At 32.3% G+C, this 19,172-nt stretch overlaps 1 protein-coding gene across 1 annotated transcript in view; it reads right to left on the bottom strand.

Moving 5' to 3' along the window:
* Window positions 1–19,172, bottom strand: part of LOC127702809 (uncharacterized) — an 87,168-nt gene that overhangs the window by 64,737 nt on the left and 3,259 nt on the right. The window contains exons 2-4 of the mRNA XM_052207110.1: window positions 11,804–11,840; window positions 10,725–11,153; window positions 5,425–5,507 (exon numbers count right to left, since the gene is read on the bottom strand). Coding sequence (XP_052063070.1) covers window positions 5,425–5,507; window positions 10,725–11,153; window positions 11,804–11,840 — 549 coding nt within the window. The remainder of the gene's footprint in view (window positions 1–5,424; window positions 5,508–10,724; window positions 11,154–11,803; window positions 11,841–19,172) is intronic.

The following is a 19,172-nucleotide window of genomic DNA, read 5'->3' as shown; positions in this document are numbered from 1 at the left end:
CGAACCCTGAACAGTTGGGGCAAGTATGGACACAACATTCAAGCTTGATACAGCACTGAATTTGGATTGTGATTAAATATTTGACACAGCATAGGTTTCTGACACAGAATGAATGTGGTCTAAGAACTTAAAAATTTTTAATTTACCTATTCAAACCATATCATTATTATTTATTTGCTTTTATATATAAATCAGAAATAACCAATTTAAAATGGAAAATTTTAAAGAAAAAAAAAGGAAAAAAAAATCCCCCCCCAAATTTTTTGAACCCCCTTATGATTCATCACCCCCAAACTCAATCCCAGCCTTCCCTTTGTGGTATGGTACCTTGCAGTACAATTTCATAGAGATCCATACACTTGAACACAAGTTATTGTCTGGAAACTAGAAAAATGCTTGTTTTTTGGCCCTTTTTTGGCCCCATATTCCATAACATTTAGGGCAATTACCCCCAAACTCAAACCCAGCTTTCCCTTTGTGATATGGAACATTGTAGTACAATTTCATAAAGATCCATTCACTTAAACACAAGTTATTGTCCTTAAACTAGAAAAAAATGCTTGTTTTTTGCCCCTTTTTGGCCCCTAATTCCTACAATTTTGAGGCAATTACCCCCAAAATCAATCCAAACATTCCCTTTGTGATATGGAACCTTGCAGTACAATTTCAGAGAGATCCATACACTTGAACACAAGTTATTGTCTGGAAACTAGAAAAATGCTTATTTTTGGCCCCTTTTTGGCCCCTTATTCCTAAACGTTTTGGGCAATTACCCCCAAACTCAATTCCAGCTTCCCTTTGTGATATGGAAACTTGTAGTACAATTTCAGAAAGATCCATACACTTACACACAAGTTATTGTCATGAAACTAGAAAAATGCTTGTTTTTGCCCCTTTTTTAGCCCCTAATTCCTTAAATTTTGAGGCAGTTACCCCCAAAATCAATCCAAGCATTCCCTTTGTGATATGAAACCTTGTGGTACAATGTCAGAGAGATCCATACACTAACACACAAGTTATGTCTGGAAGTTACAAAAATGCTTATTTTTGGCCCCTTTTTGGCCCCTAATTCTTTAACTGTTGGTACCATAACCCCCAAAATCAATCTCAACCTTCCTTTTGTGGTATGGAACCTTGTAGTACAATTTCAGAAAGATCCATAGACTTACACACAAGTTATTGTCACGAAACTAGAAAAATGCTTGTTTTTTTGGCCCCTATTTCCTAAAATTTTGAGGCAATTACCCCCAAAATCAATCCAAACATTCCCTTTGTGATATGGAACCTTGCAGTACAATTTCAGAGAGATCCATACACTTGAACACAAGTTATTGTCTGGAAACTAGAAAAATGCTTATTTTTGGCCCCTTATTCCTAAACGATTTGGGCAACTACCCCCAAACTCAATTCCAGCTTCCCTTTGTGATATGGAACCTTGTAGTATAATTTCAGAAAGATCCATACACTTACACACAAGTTATTGTCATGAAACTAGAAAAATGCTTGTTTTTGCCCCTTTTTTAGCCCTTAATTCCTAAAATTTTGAGGCAATTACCCCCAAAATCAATCCAAGCATTCCCTTTGTGATATGGAACCTTGTGATGTGGTACAATGCCAGAGAGATCCATAAACTAACACACAAGTTATGTCTGGAAGTTACAAAAATGCTTATTTTTGGCCCCTAATTCCTTAACTGTTGGTACCATAGACCCCAAAATCAATCCCAACCTTCCTTTTGTGGTATTGAACCTTATGGTAAAATTTCATAGAGATCCATTCACTTAAAATAAAGTTAGAGTGCGAAAACCAATGAGTCTTTGGACGACGACGCCAGACAACGGCATAGACGACGCCAACGTCATATCAATATATGACCACAAAATTTTTTTGCGGTTGTATAAAAACTGCAAAATTTTGTTAAAACTACCAATTCTGTGGCAGCAACCCAACAACAGGTTGTTCGATTCGTCTGAAATATTTCAGGGCCGATAGGTCTTGACCAATTAAACAATATTACCCCATGTCACATTTGCTCTAAAAGATTTAGTTTTTGAGATATAAGCCAAAAACTGCATTTGACCCTTATGTTCTAATTTTAGCCATGGCATCCATGTTTGTCGATGGATACAAACTTCTGATAAAATTTATAAACAAGATACCCTAAGGAACATTTAGTTAAAAGTTTGAAGGTATTTGGCACGGTAGTTTCAGAGGAGAAGATTTTTGAAATAGTTTACAACGACAGACGACGACGACAGACGAGGGACGACAACGGACGCCAAGTGATGGCATAAGCTCACATGGGGCCCTTCGGGCCCTGGTGAGCTAAAAAGACGATACACAAAACATTACACAGATAACTAAAGAATCAGTTACACGAAACCCACAAAAATCAGAAAAAAGATCATGTGCTCCAGACGGGTAATCTGTCATGGTGTGTTATTTGGCTTATATTTGTGTTAGTGTTATTTTGGATAAAAAATATGTTTTATTTTAAGAAAGAAAATTTTATATTTGTATTTTGTAAAATTTTTAATTAATTTTGTTTTAATTGATTTTTACCTATGCTGTGTCATTAATACTCAAAATGTCACAGTTTGCTCAAAGCACTTTGTTTTGAAATATTAATTGTAATTAGCATATTTCACTTTAAAAGTTTAAGATTTTATCAAAACATTATAGGATTAGGCTTTGTTAATTAAAGTCTATTTTTGCTAATGAGAGTAATATTAACATGTCGAGACATATTTATCTATTTTTGGATTTAGTAAAATTTAGGAAAATCAGTCATCTTTTTGGGACCTAAACTTGCACTGCTAAAGTCTACTATACTGGATCTGTAAGACTGTTGATCAGTCTACCAGTTGACTTTGTAGTGTTTAGACAAAAATGTTATTTTTGACTCACCTTTTATTTTTTGATAATTTTTTAGAAAACAGTCAGTGTTTCGGAAGCTTTCCTCTCACTACTCACGTCATGATACTGGACCTACAAGACTGTCTACCAGTCTACCAGTTGACGGTTTAGTGTTGAGACAAAATTTATCTCTGACTCATCATTTAACTTTGGAAAATATTTTTGAGAATCTTTTATTTTTGAGACTTTTACATTTTGATTTTGAGATTAAGTTCATTTTATGATTTAGTAGTTTTGGCATTTATTTTACATTTTACATTGTAAGGAGAAATAGTTTTACTTTGGAGTTGATATTTAGATTTTTTACTTTGTACTTTAATTATTATTATTATTTGGCATTGTTTACTAATTGATTGTTATCATCATCCATCTAAATTGTTATCGTTGATTAAATTATGAAAACCTTCCTTTCATTTTAGCTATGCCTATCAGAACATTAAGTCTAGCGATAGACTGACCCCCTGTCCCTAGGTTCCAGCACATACGAGTTAGCTCCCCCTTATCTAACAGTGCTCTGTGGGACCTTGGTGACAAATCAATTCTTCCTTCAATATTAATGGATCAGGTGATTAAAATACTGATAGAAATAGAGATGAATGGTGAGCTCGGTTCATTACATGTAAACATGACTTGAATTTTGTCATTATTAAAAAACATGAGGTCAAAACACAGTTAAAACGTAGTATCCTAATAAATAGTATCATGATGAGGAGAAACGATGTCAGAACGACGTGATTCAATTGACTGAAAATACGTCATTTTGATGTTACTATTATGTCTGTATATGGAATTGTTAGTAAAATTAAGTAATTTCAAGGTCAGTAATATGTTGTACCGACGTCAAAATTACTTCAGGAAGATGTATTTGATACCATCCATTTCTACCTAAAAAATAATGTTAGTTAATGACGTAAACGCAACCAAAAATTACTTTAAAGTTACGTTGTACTGATGTAATTGTGTTTGCTGGGTTGTCACATAAATCACCATGAACTAAATAAACATTTATTCACTGAAGCTAAAAGCATAGGAACAATATCAATTAAAATCATACAGGTTAGTACCTCTTTCTTGAAATATATGCTTTCTTATTTTTTTGTTATATACGAATGACCCATTCATTTGACAACATGGCTCATCATAAATACTAAAATAACAAGGTCAAATTTATTAGCCAGCATGATATGTAAAAACAACGAATTAAGAATTCAACTTTATCTATAACTAATGTAGGACAATGGTGTTGATTAATAAACAGCTGTGCCATGAGCGCATGATACGCCCGTCGTCTTGTGTGTGAATTTTTATGCAATAAGCATAAATAGTTTCTGACATACGGCATGACATGCGAAAACCCCCTTTTTTTTTAACAAAATCTCAATATCTCTAAAATAAAATTTTGAATCAAAACCAAAAAGTATACAGATCTTTAGATTAATATAACTAAGAAGTGTGTAAAATTTTAAGCAATAATCATAAATCGTTTTTGAGATAAGGCGCGACATGTGAAAACCCCCCTTTTAAAAAAATAAAAATCAATATCTCAAAAATAAAATTTTGAATCAAAACCAAAAAGTATACAGATCTTTAGATTAATATAACTAAGAAGTGTGTAAGATTTTGAGCAATAATCATAAATCGTTTAGAGATACAGCGCGACATGTGAAAAACCCATCCCCCTTTTTTGACAAAATACTCAGTAACTCAAAAATAAATTTTGAATCATCACCAAAAAGTATACAGATCTTAAGATAAATATAACTAAGAAGTGTGTAAAGTTTTAAGCAATAATCATAAATTTTTTTTGAGATAAGGTGCGACATGTGAAAAAAAACACATACCTGTTTTAGTTACTAAGTCCCGTAACTCAAAAAGTTTTAATCTTATTTTCACCAAAAAGTATACAGATCGTTTGACCATCATAAGAAACAACTATGTTAAGTTTCATGAAATTTAGATAAGTCATTCTCAAGTTACGGTGCGACATGTTTACGCCGGACAGACAGACGGACGGACACCGTACATTTGTATACCATAATACGTCCCGTCAAAAATTGACGGGCGTATAAAAATTACAACATTCCAGGCCCTTTTTTTCCCCACATAATTAATATTACCAATAATTCACAAGTTCTGGGTCTAATACCATACTGATATATGTACCAATAGAATATGTCACCTGTAGTTTCCTGTTGTAGTTCTTCCTTATTCTTTCCTCCACAATATGGAGTACCACTACTACATTGTAGTGAGAAAACCAGGACTGGTTCAAACAGAAAGATTTTGAGAGCAGAGAAAACTGTGCACCTTATAATTAGTATGACTTTATCAAATAACAATAAGAGAACTAAAAATCCAGGCTAAAAATAAGACATAGGTACTTTCATTCAGTCACGGGCCTGCCATGTCGCTTGTGTGTTCTAGTTAATACAAAAATGGCCTATTGAAATTTTTAGGGGGGCCCAGGGCCCAAACAGAAAAAAATCTTTCAAGATCAATGTGTCTTACCTGAAGTTTAGAAGACAGCACTTGCTCAGTAGGTAGACTACCATCACACATTTTCTGTTTGCTTTCAAGTAAACTAGATTCACCTGTTTGTAATAGAAATGCAATACTGGATTAATCTCCCAAAGCTTACAACCTTGATTTCATGGAGTAGACTAAACCATCAATGTATGAAGTTTATACAATATAATGTATACAAGTACAAATTTTTGACAAAGAGAAAGGTATAGTCTGTATCTTATTTTGACATTATCATGGAAATGTTGAAATTGAAATGACATACTTTAACATAAAAACTATGTAAATTATTCAAAGTCAATAAACCATGACTGAAAGTGCAGGAGCAAATAATCTACCTGGATATTAGTTATATTATAATGTTGACCCAACTGCATACCAATTATTGTGGCATATACCAATTATCAGTGACCATAATTAGTTGCTCATCTTACACTGACCTACAAAAAGGTTGATGCTGAAGACGATGTTTTCAAAAATAGTCTTGCCTACCAACCTTGTAATATGCGCTAGAAGCAGGAATCACACAGATATTGCATAGCACAACAGATCACATCAATCATCAACACATGGTTCCTCCGAAATAACAAACAAACACTGAACTTGTTTAAACATATACATGATATATAACTAAATATGTTTTGTTATTCATTCATAAAAACATATGGTCATAAAACCTATCAATATTATGCACTTATAATTTAGCATGGCAAAACTATACTCCTCATACTGCATTACTTTTTATGACATCTTAACACTAAATCTGTCACGGAGAACATGGTTTATTTGTTAGTAGTTGTTGGCTTTGAACTAGTTTTCAGTAACTGCAAGTACAATTAGATTGGTACTTAGTGTCTTTTGTCTTTCATTAGTTGTTTTTAGATTGCATGTTGATCTGATGAGCAAACCTATTTCTAATTGATTTTTACAGTTATTTTATGCTATTACACCACTGTCAGAGATTATGGAAGTAATAGTTATCCCATGAGGACGCGGTGTGTCAGTGTAAGATCATCCTGATGGCCGTAGGCAACAGGGTGATCTTAAACTGACACACCAAGTCCGAATGGGATAACTATTTTACATCCCAGCTGTTCTAGATTAGTTACATAAACATTAACGCTTCATAAAATCTAATTTAAAACGCCACACAATCCTTATAATATACTTTATATATAATTATATAGTATATACTCTTAATGATCCCCGAACACAATGTTTGAGTATATTAAATTAACAGTGAGTTCGTATCCAGTCATCCTGGTGTAGAGGTTTGAGTCGTGGGTTTATATGCTTAAGGTCTTGAGTTCGAATCCCAGCCTATTTACTGGATTTTTTCTACATACATTTTGAAAGTAAGTCTTTTCTGTATAAATAATTCTAAGTTTATTGTGGATTTGACAGTCCCGCCAAAATGTTACAAAACAAAGGAAAGCATGCAAAACAAAGAAACTCAAGGTAGGGTGATCTGGTAGGGGTGATCCGGCTCAGATCACCCCTGGTAGAACAAAGGAGATGGGATGTAAGGGTTGAGCACTCATCAGGAATTCCAACCCATTCCTAATATTTATGTTAAGTATTGGAGAAACAAAATTAAGGGGCACAAGGGGTATGTGAAACGTACAGTATGCAACAAGAATGTAACTCCTGTACAAAATGTGACGCCTGTAAATGACACTAAAACCAGTCATAGAAATCATATTTTATCCTGGCGTCATTGCAGTGTTTAAGGAATGCATGTCCAGGCTTCAACTAGGCGGAAACCAGGCGGAAACCAAGCGTAACTGAGGCGGAAACCCGGCGTTAAATTAGGCGTAATATTTAAATGAACAGAAAACCAGGCGTAATATGCAAATGAGTATGCCTGGTCAATAAATAAACCAGGCGTAATGTCCTTACATAATACTACACTTAATTTAAATCAGTGTATTACCCGTGCTGTGTATTTTGTGTATTTGATACAAATTTGTACTGTTGATTAAATTTCTCACTGTTTGACATAAAACTTGAAATAATTTTAACAATTGAAGAAGCTATAATTTAAATAAAGACATATAAGAATTATGACAATTAATTTTTTTTGAAATAAATCTAGCATTAGGATTAAGTTGTTTTGAAAATTAATGTCATTATCAAATTGAACTAAAAAATCAATGATAATATTGTCATTTAACTTGTGAAAGATTTAAATGTTATTATCCAAGGATGAGTGAGGATTTCCAGAATTTGAAATAATGTTAAAAAATAAAAACTTAATATTTTAGTTTACTCACATAATTATTCTTTACCATGTATACTACTTTCCTTTCATTTCACAATTTTCATTCATCAATTTGATTCCATAATTCCAATTTCAAATTCTTCCAAAAAGCACAAAAAAGCTAATTTCCCCTGAATATTTCAAGCTGCCATATGTCCAACTCTTGCAAGCTAATACCAGAGAGCCAAATTTTGAATAAAATTCCCATGATCCTTTAAACAAAGCATTATGGGTATTATGATTTACGCCCTTCCAACAGTTTTACGCCCGTAGGAAAATTTACGCCTTGCTTATTTTATTTTACGTCAGGTTTACCACTTTTTTCTACGCCTGGAAATGCTACAAATTTACGTTTCCTGCTCCATTACACGTGGATCTGGACACGTAACTACCACTTACGCCAGGTTTACGCCTGGTTTACGCCAGATTTCAAGGCGTAATACGCCTTATAATTTCGTACGGGTTGCTGCCAGGCATTCTTGCAGAATACTAATTAAATAATTACCCTTGATTGCAATGAGGGTGGCATGTTTTATAGTAATTAATCATATATAAATGTCACTTCTATGACTGGACATGTGTGTATGTGTAATATAAATGGTAAGGTAAAAAAAATTGTGTTTAACTTCAATTTTCTTCTGAATTATTTGAAAATGGCAAACCCATTTTTAATGCCCAGATCAGGCTTGGCACAACCTGTCCAGAATATAATTTGTCAGACTTGCAGTCATAGAAATTGGGCTTTGGCATTTACAGGACCAAACTGATGATTCTTCAAATTTTTCTTAGGAATGTATTACAAAATTAACAAAAATCGACAGGACAGAATATATTTTTACAGGACATGTCCTGTCGGTCCTATGCTAGCTTAGAGGTCTTGACTTGTCTGGACAATAGGACCTTTTTGGAAGCTCTGGTACACCTTTTTCATAGTAAAATTTAGTCATTCAAGTATATTAAACATAACTTTTTTATTTAATTTGAAGTATCATACAATATTTAATTAATGGATAACCTATAAGATAAGATAAGATAAGATATTTTTATTCCAATTAAATGGCCCATGAAGAGCAAAGTAATTTATTACAATGATTTTGATAATTGACATTATAATGTTGATATAAATCATATATAAATATGAATAAAATCATCTCAATTCTAAGATGTTAAACCACAGCCAGATCAGAGCCACACACATATTAGTAACAAGCATTCTGAGAGTATTGCATGGCAATACATAGTCCCCTACCAGTTAAAATTCATTGTACTGGAACAAAATGCTAACTTGATCTATAACTTGTCATGGTGTAAACTATACAACAAGTATCAAGTCAATATCTTCAAGCAATTTGACAAAAAAAGTGCGGAAAACTGATTATTTTAGTGAATTTCCTAAGTCCAAGGACCATAACTCTGCAATAAACTAACAGATCGGAACAAAATTTAACTTGATCTGTAACTTGTCATGATAAAACTGTATACCAATTATCAAATCAATATCTTCAAGCATGATGAAAAAAAGAGTGGAAAACTGCATATTTGAGTGAATTTCCTAAGTCCAACGACCACAACTCTGCACAAAGTCATCAGACCGGAACAAAATTCGAACTTGATCTGTAACTTGTCATAATAAAACTATATACCAATTATCACATTAATATCTTCAAGCATGACGAAAAAAAGTGCGGAAAACTGATTATATGAGTGAATTTTCTAAGTCTAAGGACCATAACTCTGCACAAAATCATCAGACCGGAACAAGATTCAAACTGGACCTGTAACTTGCCATGATAAAACAATATATCAAATATCAAATCAATATCTTCAAGCATAAAGAAAAAAAGTGTGGAAAACTGATTTGCCGTGCTGACGATGGACAGACAGACAGACAGAGTCCCAGGGGTTTTTCTGGGTATTTTGGGAAAAAGGACCCTGGCCAGTTTTGGGAATTTTTTCACACGCTTTTCAATGAAATTGGGAAAACAGCAAATAAACCAGATTTGAGTTTTAGTGTGTTTGGTTCATTAAAAGTTATCTTTTATTGTGAAAATAAAGTAAGAAAGATTTTTACTGGCCCTTCAAAATTGAGAAGAAATTACCTCTTGGAATTGTAGTAATATGTTTACACTACCTATAAAAACATCTACATGTAATATCAACATTTATTAATGATAAAGAAAATTACTGTCACATTTTATTGGATTTTGACATGAAAATTTGTGAACTAAAAGTAATTTTGAGTTTCTGTATAAAATATTTCCTGCTTTATCTTTCTTTTCCATATATCTTTTAGTTTTCAATTCTAGAGTTTATATTTCATCATCATAGATGTATTTTGTCACTTGCCTGGAATTATTATTTTTTTATTGTATTTGATCGGCAAACCTGGAATTACCCTTATCCGCCCCCAGAATCTGATCCGGTATTGTAATTCACTAATTGTCTTCATTTCCGGTTTATGGTACCATTGTTTTTCAATGTTGTTTTTGTCAGTCAGATACGATTTTACTCAGATTTACACATTACTTGTTGGCGATTTTCAGCATAAAGCTAGCAGTTGAACAAAATGAACATCGCTGTCATGAATAATAAAGATGAAAATAAATTTTGAGATCGTTTGGGAATTTTGCTCCCAAAATTAGGAAAAATGAAGGGTAATTGCCATTGGGAATGGGTCCGAATAATGGACCCTGTGGAATGCTAGAAAAATCCATGCAGACAGACGAATGGAGAGCAATCCTAGTGTCCCCTTCGACTTCGTCGGTAGAGGACTGAAAAAAGCATTACAATTATATCTAATACAAACAGGCAAATATTCTCAACGGGTTACATAAAAACATATATCTGTACTATATTGATAGCTTTCTCAGTTCAAAACATTTATTAATTTCCTATACCCATGAATTCCACAAATTAGTATACATTGAATAAACTGAATCTGCCGTAAATAAATGAATCATATATGAACTAAATAAAGTATAAACCAAACTATTTGGGAGATATTTTGTTCATGAAATTTACTTACACAATAAACTGCCTTGTCTAAAATCATCCCTTTCAGTATGTTTAAGTATTTTCTGCTTTGTTGAAAGTAGGTCAAGGTCATCCATTGATGGCGCATTATTGTCAGCAGAAAGGACTTCAGAAGAATTTCCAGGGTCTGTTGACTTGCCATGTGACTGAATATATGAACTGTGTACATGAGTACTTCCAATATCTTCATGGTGTACAATACTGTCATGAGATTTAAGAGAACTATTAATAGAACTAGAATCTGCAGGATTTGTTAATTGACTGCTCACAGAACTTGAAAGATCATGCGACTCTAGGTCATCAGCATCGTAGTGATTTTTATCTTGACTCGAATCATGTTCTGTATCATCATTGGAGTGAGAGATAAGAGGCATTTGTGTCTTTACAACCTCACGCTCTACTTCATGCTTTGGAAGACTGTCTAAAATGAGAAAGCACACAGAATCATGGTACACTTGTTATATCATTTACTATAAATTTGTAAGATTTGTCTGATGTTTCAGTTTGTTTTACTTAAACAGACATTTAGATGCAATCGTAAAGTTTCGACAGAGTTTGGTTATGTACTTTTCTGTCAATTAAAAAATTATCGTTAAAAAATAAAAAATCAATTGAGCCATGCTTTCTTTTCCTTTTTAATTAGTCTGATTCTCATAGAATAGTATTTTTCATTATTCATTTATAAAGAAAAAGGGATTAGCCCCAAATTAATTAGTAACTGCATTTTAAATTCTGAGTAACACACAGCATTTCCCTTAATTACAAAAATTTGTTACATTGATCAATTATCAAAATGAAAGATTGGACCCAATAATCTCTGAATTTACTGATATACTTTCCCTCATAATTATGCATTTTCATTTAAGGAGTGTCTAAGGGTTGGTCTCTCATTTACATCATAGCCAACATTTGATTATCAATTTTTCTTTTGAATAAACTCATCCTAGAAACATGTACCAGGATTGAAATTTCAAAATTGAAATAACAAAATAATAACTTTTGTAATTGCCTTAATTTGGGAAATAGGATAGCAAGCAACATCTAAATTAAATGATATAAATATATATGTACCTTTATCATCAGATGCTTCATCTGTATTGGTTGTAGACTGTAAATGAAATTTTGATGAAAATCTCTAGAATCAAAGCCGTAAGTATTTGATCAACTAGAAAAGTATCAAACTACTTTTCAGACTAAAGGTAAGCAGAGATTTTTTAAATGGAAAAAACAATGCTGAAAATCTCTCCTTACATGATAGAAATAAGTACCCATAATTATCAGGTTGTCTGCATATTGATATTGTAAAATATCAGCTCTGCTAACTATATCGGCAAAATTTGACTTTTAAATAGACCTTGCCATGCTGATCATTTTTTTGATTTAAAGTGTCTATTTATCTATTATAATTTAAATCATATAAGTCATAAGGAAAAAAAATGTTTCTCTCTAAGTATCATAGTTTTCATGATAGTCGGCAATTAGAGGCTCTCAGAGCCTGTGTCGCTCACCTGTATTAACTGTTATTTTGGATATCATGTAAGGCCAAAAAAAAATATTATCCGTTTACGGTTACTCGACCGTCCCTATTTTGGGGTGCTGACCCTTATTTAAAAATGAAATCAAAAGTGAAAGTACAAAGCCGGAAACGCCTACTTTCAGTTTAAAACAAAAGTGAAAGTAGGTGCGGGATCATCTGAGCACTTTAATCTTAAAATCGCGTACTCGATATTGAAGCGTTTTTTACGATCTAGATCTCAATCATTTTGTCAATGGCAGCCTGCATGGCCCAATAGGCTGAGGCAGCAAGCGTGGTCGCATTAAAGTTAAAAAAATGCGACCACATGCTTACAAAATCTATTATGACAACGTTACAAAACAAATTAATAATTGGTACCGATGTGTTTGATCTGTACCATAGTAAACAACCTGCAAAAACATACAAAGTAACGGTGACTTGCAAGACTGAAATTCAACAAGGTGAATTAATTCATTTCTGCATATATGCCTGCATACATGTACATTAATAAACCTATATAATAGAAAGGACAAAACAATTTATTTTAAGTTTATAATGACAGTAAAAAGTTAATATAGTCACTTAATATTAGTTAAAACAACATGTAACAACATCACACATCTCGCCAAAAAAAAAAATGGAAATACCTACCTACCTACCCTATTTTTTTAAAGGATGTAACCTTAAACAGACATATATTTTTTGTTTGCCTAAAATAAGGTTAAAATCATAATTAATAGTATTGGATACCCTTATAATGATTGAGGCCAAGTTTGGTTTAATTTGACCCAAAATAAAAGCAGGTCATTCCATTCACTACAAACCAGTAAAAGTCTGAAATGGCCTATATCTGTACTCGACTGTACTGATTTTTACTCGACCAGTCTGAATTGGTCTGAAATTTACTTGATAATACTCGACTGTAGTCTGAACCATACTTAACAGTCTGAACCATGCTCGACCTAGTCTGAACCATGCTCGACCTAGTCTGAACCATACTCGACCTAGTCTGAACCATACTCGACCTAGTCTGAACCATACTCGACCCAGTCTTAACCAACCTAGACCTATTTTTTGTATCTATCTATTGTATTTCATCAATTTAGGAACTGTTTTTAAAAACAGCTATTTCCCCTGGCTAGAAATTTGAACAACAATTTGAAATTAAAAATGTATTCAATATAGCATTGAAACCAAAATTTCACAATAAACATAATATAACTGCATCACCATATTCATCAACACTAATCTTATATACATACATATATATCACCTTTAAAATAAAAATAAAACAAGCTGATCAAATAATCTCAAAACTGAATTGTGACTAATATTTTCAATGTTATTCAAAATTTTTTGAATGTTTCAGATATATTTTATGGTTACTGGACAATTTTCACCATTAACTTAAGACTCGTATAGATTTATGGTGTCACTTAAGTTTAGTTAATAATGCAGTGAACATTTTTTTTATCAAAACATATATAAAATAGCATATAAAGCAACTTAATAAATTTAAAAAATGACACCTTTGTTTTGTTAAACCAAGAATTTAATATAATCATGATAATAGAACTTCCATAGTTATCCTGTGATAAACTTTTAAAAAAGGAAATGTGTTCCAAAATTACAGTAAAAATTTATTTCAATTAAATTTAAATAATATTTGTCTAAATTAAAGACAAGGCATACAAGAAGCACTTTAATAAGGTTTAATTACCTCAGTACATGTGTGTTTTACAGGTAAAAAGAAAGCCCTATTTTTCTTAAACTCGTGTATTACTTATCTAGTGAATTCAAAAGGCCTTGCGATTTAAGTTTCACAGGATGTTGCAATTTTGAATGAATGTTATTTAGAATTTAATACTCTCTGACCAGGTGTGATCTTTTTCATGAGTTTGCCCCAAGCAGGAGGGTATTACTTTATACTTCACCACTAATCAGAAGAACAATTTTATTAATTTCTTTAATTTTTATCCCTTTTTGATTTATATTGTATATAATATATCCCAAATTATAATAATAGATATATTTCTAAAATAAGGTTAAACAATTTCAGTGATTTTGTTGGCTGTTGTTACCTCATTAAAAAGATAAATATATAACTATTGTACATTTTTTGTATGTAACCATGAAACCTATGTAGTTTTTATTTAGGAATTTAGGAAAATTAATTTAAAAAAAAAACACATGCCAAACAAGAAGCACCTTAATAAGGTTTAATTACCCTCAGTATAGGTGTGGTTTTTAGGTAAAAGAAAATCTTTTTTTAACAAAACTCAACTTTAAAATTAATATAATTAAATTATTATATAAGATAATTTGATTTAACTTTCTCTATTCAATAAATCTGAGAATCATGTAAGAATGTAAAAATCTGTTTTTATAATATATCTTTATTTTATTGTGGCTGTTGTCATGTCAGTTAAAAAGAAATTTATTTTAACAGTTAAAATTTAGAAAAGTAGAGGTTATTTGGTCAAGTATGGTTCAGACTGGTCGAGTATTGTTCAGACCTTTGGTCGAGTATGGTTTAGACTGAAAAAAATAGGTCGAGTACAGGTCGAGAATGGGTTAAGACTGTTTCAGACTGGTCGAGTAATAGTTCAGACTATTTTCAATGGCAAAGATAAGGGTCAAGTACAAATCAGTACAGTCGAGTATGGTTAAGACTGGGGTCGAGTAATGTCGAGTAAAATTCAGACCAATTCAGACTGGTCGAGTAAAAATCAGTACAGTCGAGTACAGATATAGGCCATTTCAGACTTTTACTGGTTTGTAGTGATTGTAGCAGGGTTCGACACTAACGCTAGTCCGCTAGCCCGAGGCAAGTAAAAATTACAGTTAATTCACGTATATTTTGATTGTCAGACATTTTTAACGAAAGGTACTTTTTGGGGAGGGGAAAGAAACAGAAACAATGATGGTACTTAATACATTGAATTAACCACGTGTGTTACAAACGCCGTGATGATTCTAATCAGAAACCTGGATCTCAAAAGTGCTTTCATAATATCAAAATAAAAACATGAATACGAAATTTACATACATTACTACCGATACCATCACTGTTTGGGAAAAATGTACAACTTATTGGGAGGAATTTTAAGCCAGTTTTTTAGTAATTGGGAATTTTCTCTAGGGGGAAAAAGCTGTATTTCGAATGTAATTTGAGGCAAACAATATCACTGAATTATTGTCATAAAAACAAAATTATAGGTCTCTGCAAGGATTTGTATACTATACAATTCCTTGGTCTCTGGTAAAACTATACAGATTTTTAGGAATAAAATCGTGTCCTGCAAAAAAAAAAATAAACTGAAACAACAAGGGAAAAGAAGGAGTCCATAAAGAATTATGACAAAAAACAGCAAGGGCAAAGCTTTCCTCTTTTGTGGGTGTATTTTTAAATCCCTAACTTATCCATCTTCATTAAAGACACTAGTAATAATGATAAGTAAAATGAGGATAATGATGAAGTAATGATCTAAAGGGGTCTTCAAAATAAGTCGAACACATTCTTAATAAATATGATTAAAATATGATTTTTTTTATTTTTTTTTTTTGGTATTTGTTATAAGCAAACCAGCTGTGAAATTTCTTGAAACAAAACATGTTCAAAACCCTCTGGAAATGCTCCAGAACCCAGGATTTAGCTTCATTTGTATCAAAATTTTCTGGGGGGGGCATGCCCCCAGACCCTCCTAGATAGGGTCGTGCAGGAGGGCTAGTGAATTGAAAAGAGGACTAGTAGAATAATAATTTCACTAGCCCTGCAGGCTAGTACATAACTTTAGTTTTTTACAATTTTCCTTTAGGCTTCTATAGTAAACCACTATGTTCTATTTTTAGCCATGGCTTCCATATTGGTTGAATGACAGGGTCATTGGATACATGTTTCAATCAAGATACCCTATAGAAAATTGTGGCTAAGTTTAATTCTATTAGGCCCAGTAGCTTAAACGGAGAAGATTTTTGTAAAAGATTACAAAAATTTACAAAAAAATTTATAATAAAGGGCAACTCCTTAAGGGGTCAATTGACAATTTTTGTCATGTTGACTTATTTGTAGATCTTACTTTGCTGAACAATTTTTCTGTTTACAGTTTATCTCATTTTTTACAATATTCAAGATAAAAACAAAAAACTGCAAAATTTCCTCAAAATTACCAATTCGGGGGCAGCAACCCAAAAAATGGGTTCTCTGATGCGTCTGAAAATTTCAGGCCAGATAGATCTAAACCTGATGAAAATTTAAACCCATGTCAGATTTGCTCTAAATGCTTTAGTTTCAGAGATATAAGCCAAAAACTGCATTTTACCACCATGTTCTATTTTTAGCCATGGCGGCCATGTTCGTCGATGGATCAAAACTTCGGATATAATTTATAAACTAGATACCCTAAGGAACATTTAGTTAAAGTTTGAAGGTATTTGGCCCAGTAGTTTCAGAGGAGAAGATTTTTGAAATAGTTTACAAACGACAACAGACGACGGACGACGACGGACGCCAAGCGATGGCATAAGCTCACATGGGGCCCTTCGGACACAAAACATTACACAGATAACTAAAGAATCAGTTACATCAGATACATTTTTTAAACTAGATACCCTAAGGATGATTTAGGCCAAGTTTAGTTGTATTTGGCTCAGTAGTTTCAGAAGAGAAGCTTTTTGTAAAAGTTAACTGACGACGACGACAGACGCCAAGTGATGAGAAAAGCTCACTTGGCCCTTTGAAAAAAAATTGTAAAAAATTGTCATTTATGGGCAATAACACTTAAAAGAATTTGTCTAACAGTTTTGAAGTATATGGACAATTTGTAGAGGTCATTATAAAACTTGCATTTTACCCCTATGTTCTATCTTTAGCCATGTCGGCCATGTTGGTTGGAAGGTTGGGTCATCAGACACATTTTTAAAACTAATTACCCTAATGATGATTTTGGCCAAGTTTGGTTGAATTTGTCTCTGTAGTTTCAGAGAAGATTTTTGTAAAAGATTACAAAAATTTACAAAAATTGTTAAACACTGACTATAAAGGGCAATAACTCCTCAAGGGGTCAAGTGACAATTTTGGTCATGTTGACTTATTTGTAGATCTTACTTTGCTGAACAAATTTGCTGTTTACAGTTTATCTCCCATCTAGTATTATAAAATTCAAGATAATAACCAAAAACTGCATAATTTCCTCAAAATTACCAATTCTGGGGGTGTCTGATGCGTCTGAAAATTTCAGGCCAGATAGAATTAAACCTGATGAAAATTTAAAACCCAATTAATTAATTATGGGAATTGGTAGACAGACTATTGATTACACGAAACATAGTTGACCTTTGCTTTTTGCCTACAATATCTGAGATGTATAAATGTATTGTTTTGTTTTTTGTTGTATTTATCAACAAACTCAGTGGTTTTAGTCAATTTGATGCTCATTGGGTGGTTGAAGCTGTGCCTTTGGCAATCTTAAAGCTCTTTGTATTCTACTTAAACTTTTTCTGTAATCCTTTTTTTTACCATTTATAGTATGGGACTTTTTGGTAAATTTTCATAGAGATCAGTAGGCTTTTTCTCAGGTTATTTTTTGGAAACCAAGTGTCACTAATTTCATACCATTATACTGCCACACAAATTTTGTGGTCATAATAAAAACTTTTAAATAATAAGTTGATTTTCTGTTATTCAACTAAAAGAATGCATGTGTTGCGCTTAGCATTCACCCACTTGCTTTATGACAGAATCAGAAAACATAATGTAAATTCTGAAAGATCTACAATGAAACAATTCATCATGAGCTGCTGACCAAGTATGAAGTTGATTCTATTCAGTAGTTTTTGACAGTGAGTGATGAGTGATGGATGTAAAAGCATATCACATGGTAAATGACTATATCATGATCACACGAAGATTAATACACACATGAAGAAGTCCTGACATACATTTTTCATGAAAAACATGACAATTTCATACATTGCCATTATGAGAAAGAATACATAAGTACTTGAAAGTAAAAAGGAACTCTAAAGACAAAGATCTTTAAAATGCACGACTCAATATAACATGCTCAAATGACGCCTGATACCAAATTTCAGGAATCTGATTTGTAGCTCCAGTGTTCTCCTCAGGATTTTTGGATAGCACCAGGGTAACGCGTCCCGTCGCGTCGCTTAGCTATATTTCTAGTTACTGCAATTTTTATGTCTCTTGTCATAAGGAGATATAAAATTAATAAGAACAAATATTGTGTTATTATTTGAACCAGTTTCTATCTTAAATTTTAATAAAAAGAAATTTTTCATTAATTTTAAAACATTTTGCCATAGATTTCATGTAAATATTAACCTTTCTTGTCTTTGGTGATAATCAAACATAGATAGATCTACAGACTTAATACTGCACTGAAATCTAAATCTTTATTTGTCATGATCCATTTAAAAAGAATTCCTAAATCTATAAATTTATCTTAGGTCTATAGATCTATAAGAAACCATATTCAATGTCAACAACAAAGTCTCCCTATTTTCCCGCCTAAATGACAGAAAGTAGATATGAATATATTTAATATGTGCTTATGGATAAAATTTGCAAAATTACTTCTGTTATTCATTAATTGTGGATATAGATATATACAGTTTGAAGGTACAGTCATGCATTTTATTTATAAAATAGAATAGATTGCAATTAATTGTAAATAAACTTGAATATATTCTACGTGAACTAACTCAGGGTCATGTGATATGTACAGATGTCCGTTCCCTTTTAATTACTTGTTGACAGATACTATAGTTTGAAACCTGACTGTCATGCAATAACTATGTCATAACTAAAGATTTTGGCCATGGTTTAATCAGACATATAATACTATAATATAAGAATTGAGAAATGTATAAATGTCAATTCGATTATACGTAAAGATCCAACTT

The sequence above is a fragment of the Mytilus californianus genome, unplaced genomic scaffold (genome assembly GCF_021869535.1).
Source record: "Mytilus californianus isolate M0D057914Y unplaced genomic scaffold, xbMytCali1.0.p SCAF_5, whole genome shotgun sequence".
In the NCBI taxonomy this organism is placed as follows: domain Eukaryota; kingdom Metazoa; phylum Mollusca; class Bivalvia; order Mytilida; family Mytilidae; genus Mytilus; species Mytilus californianus.
Note: the sequence above shows the minus strand (reverse complement) of the source record. Positions and strands in the feature narration are given on the sequence as shown.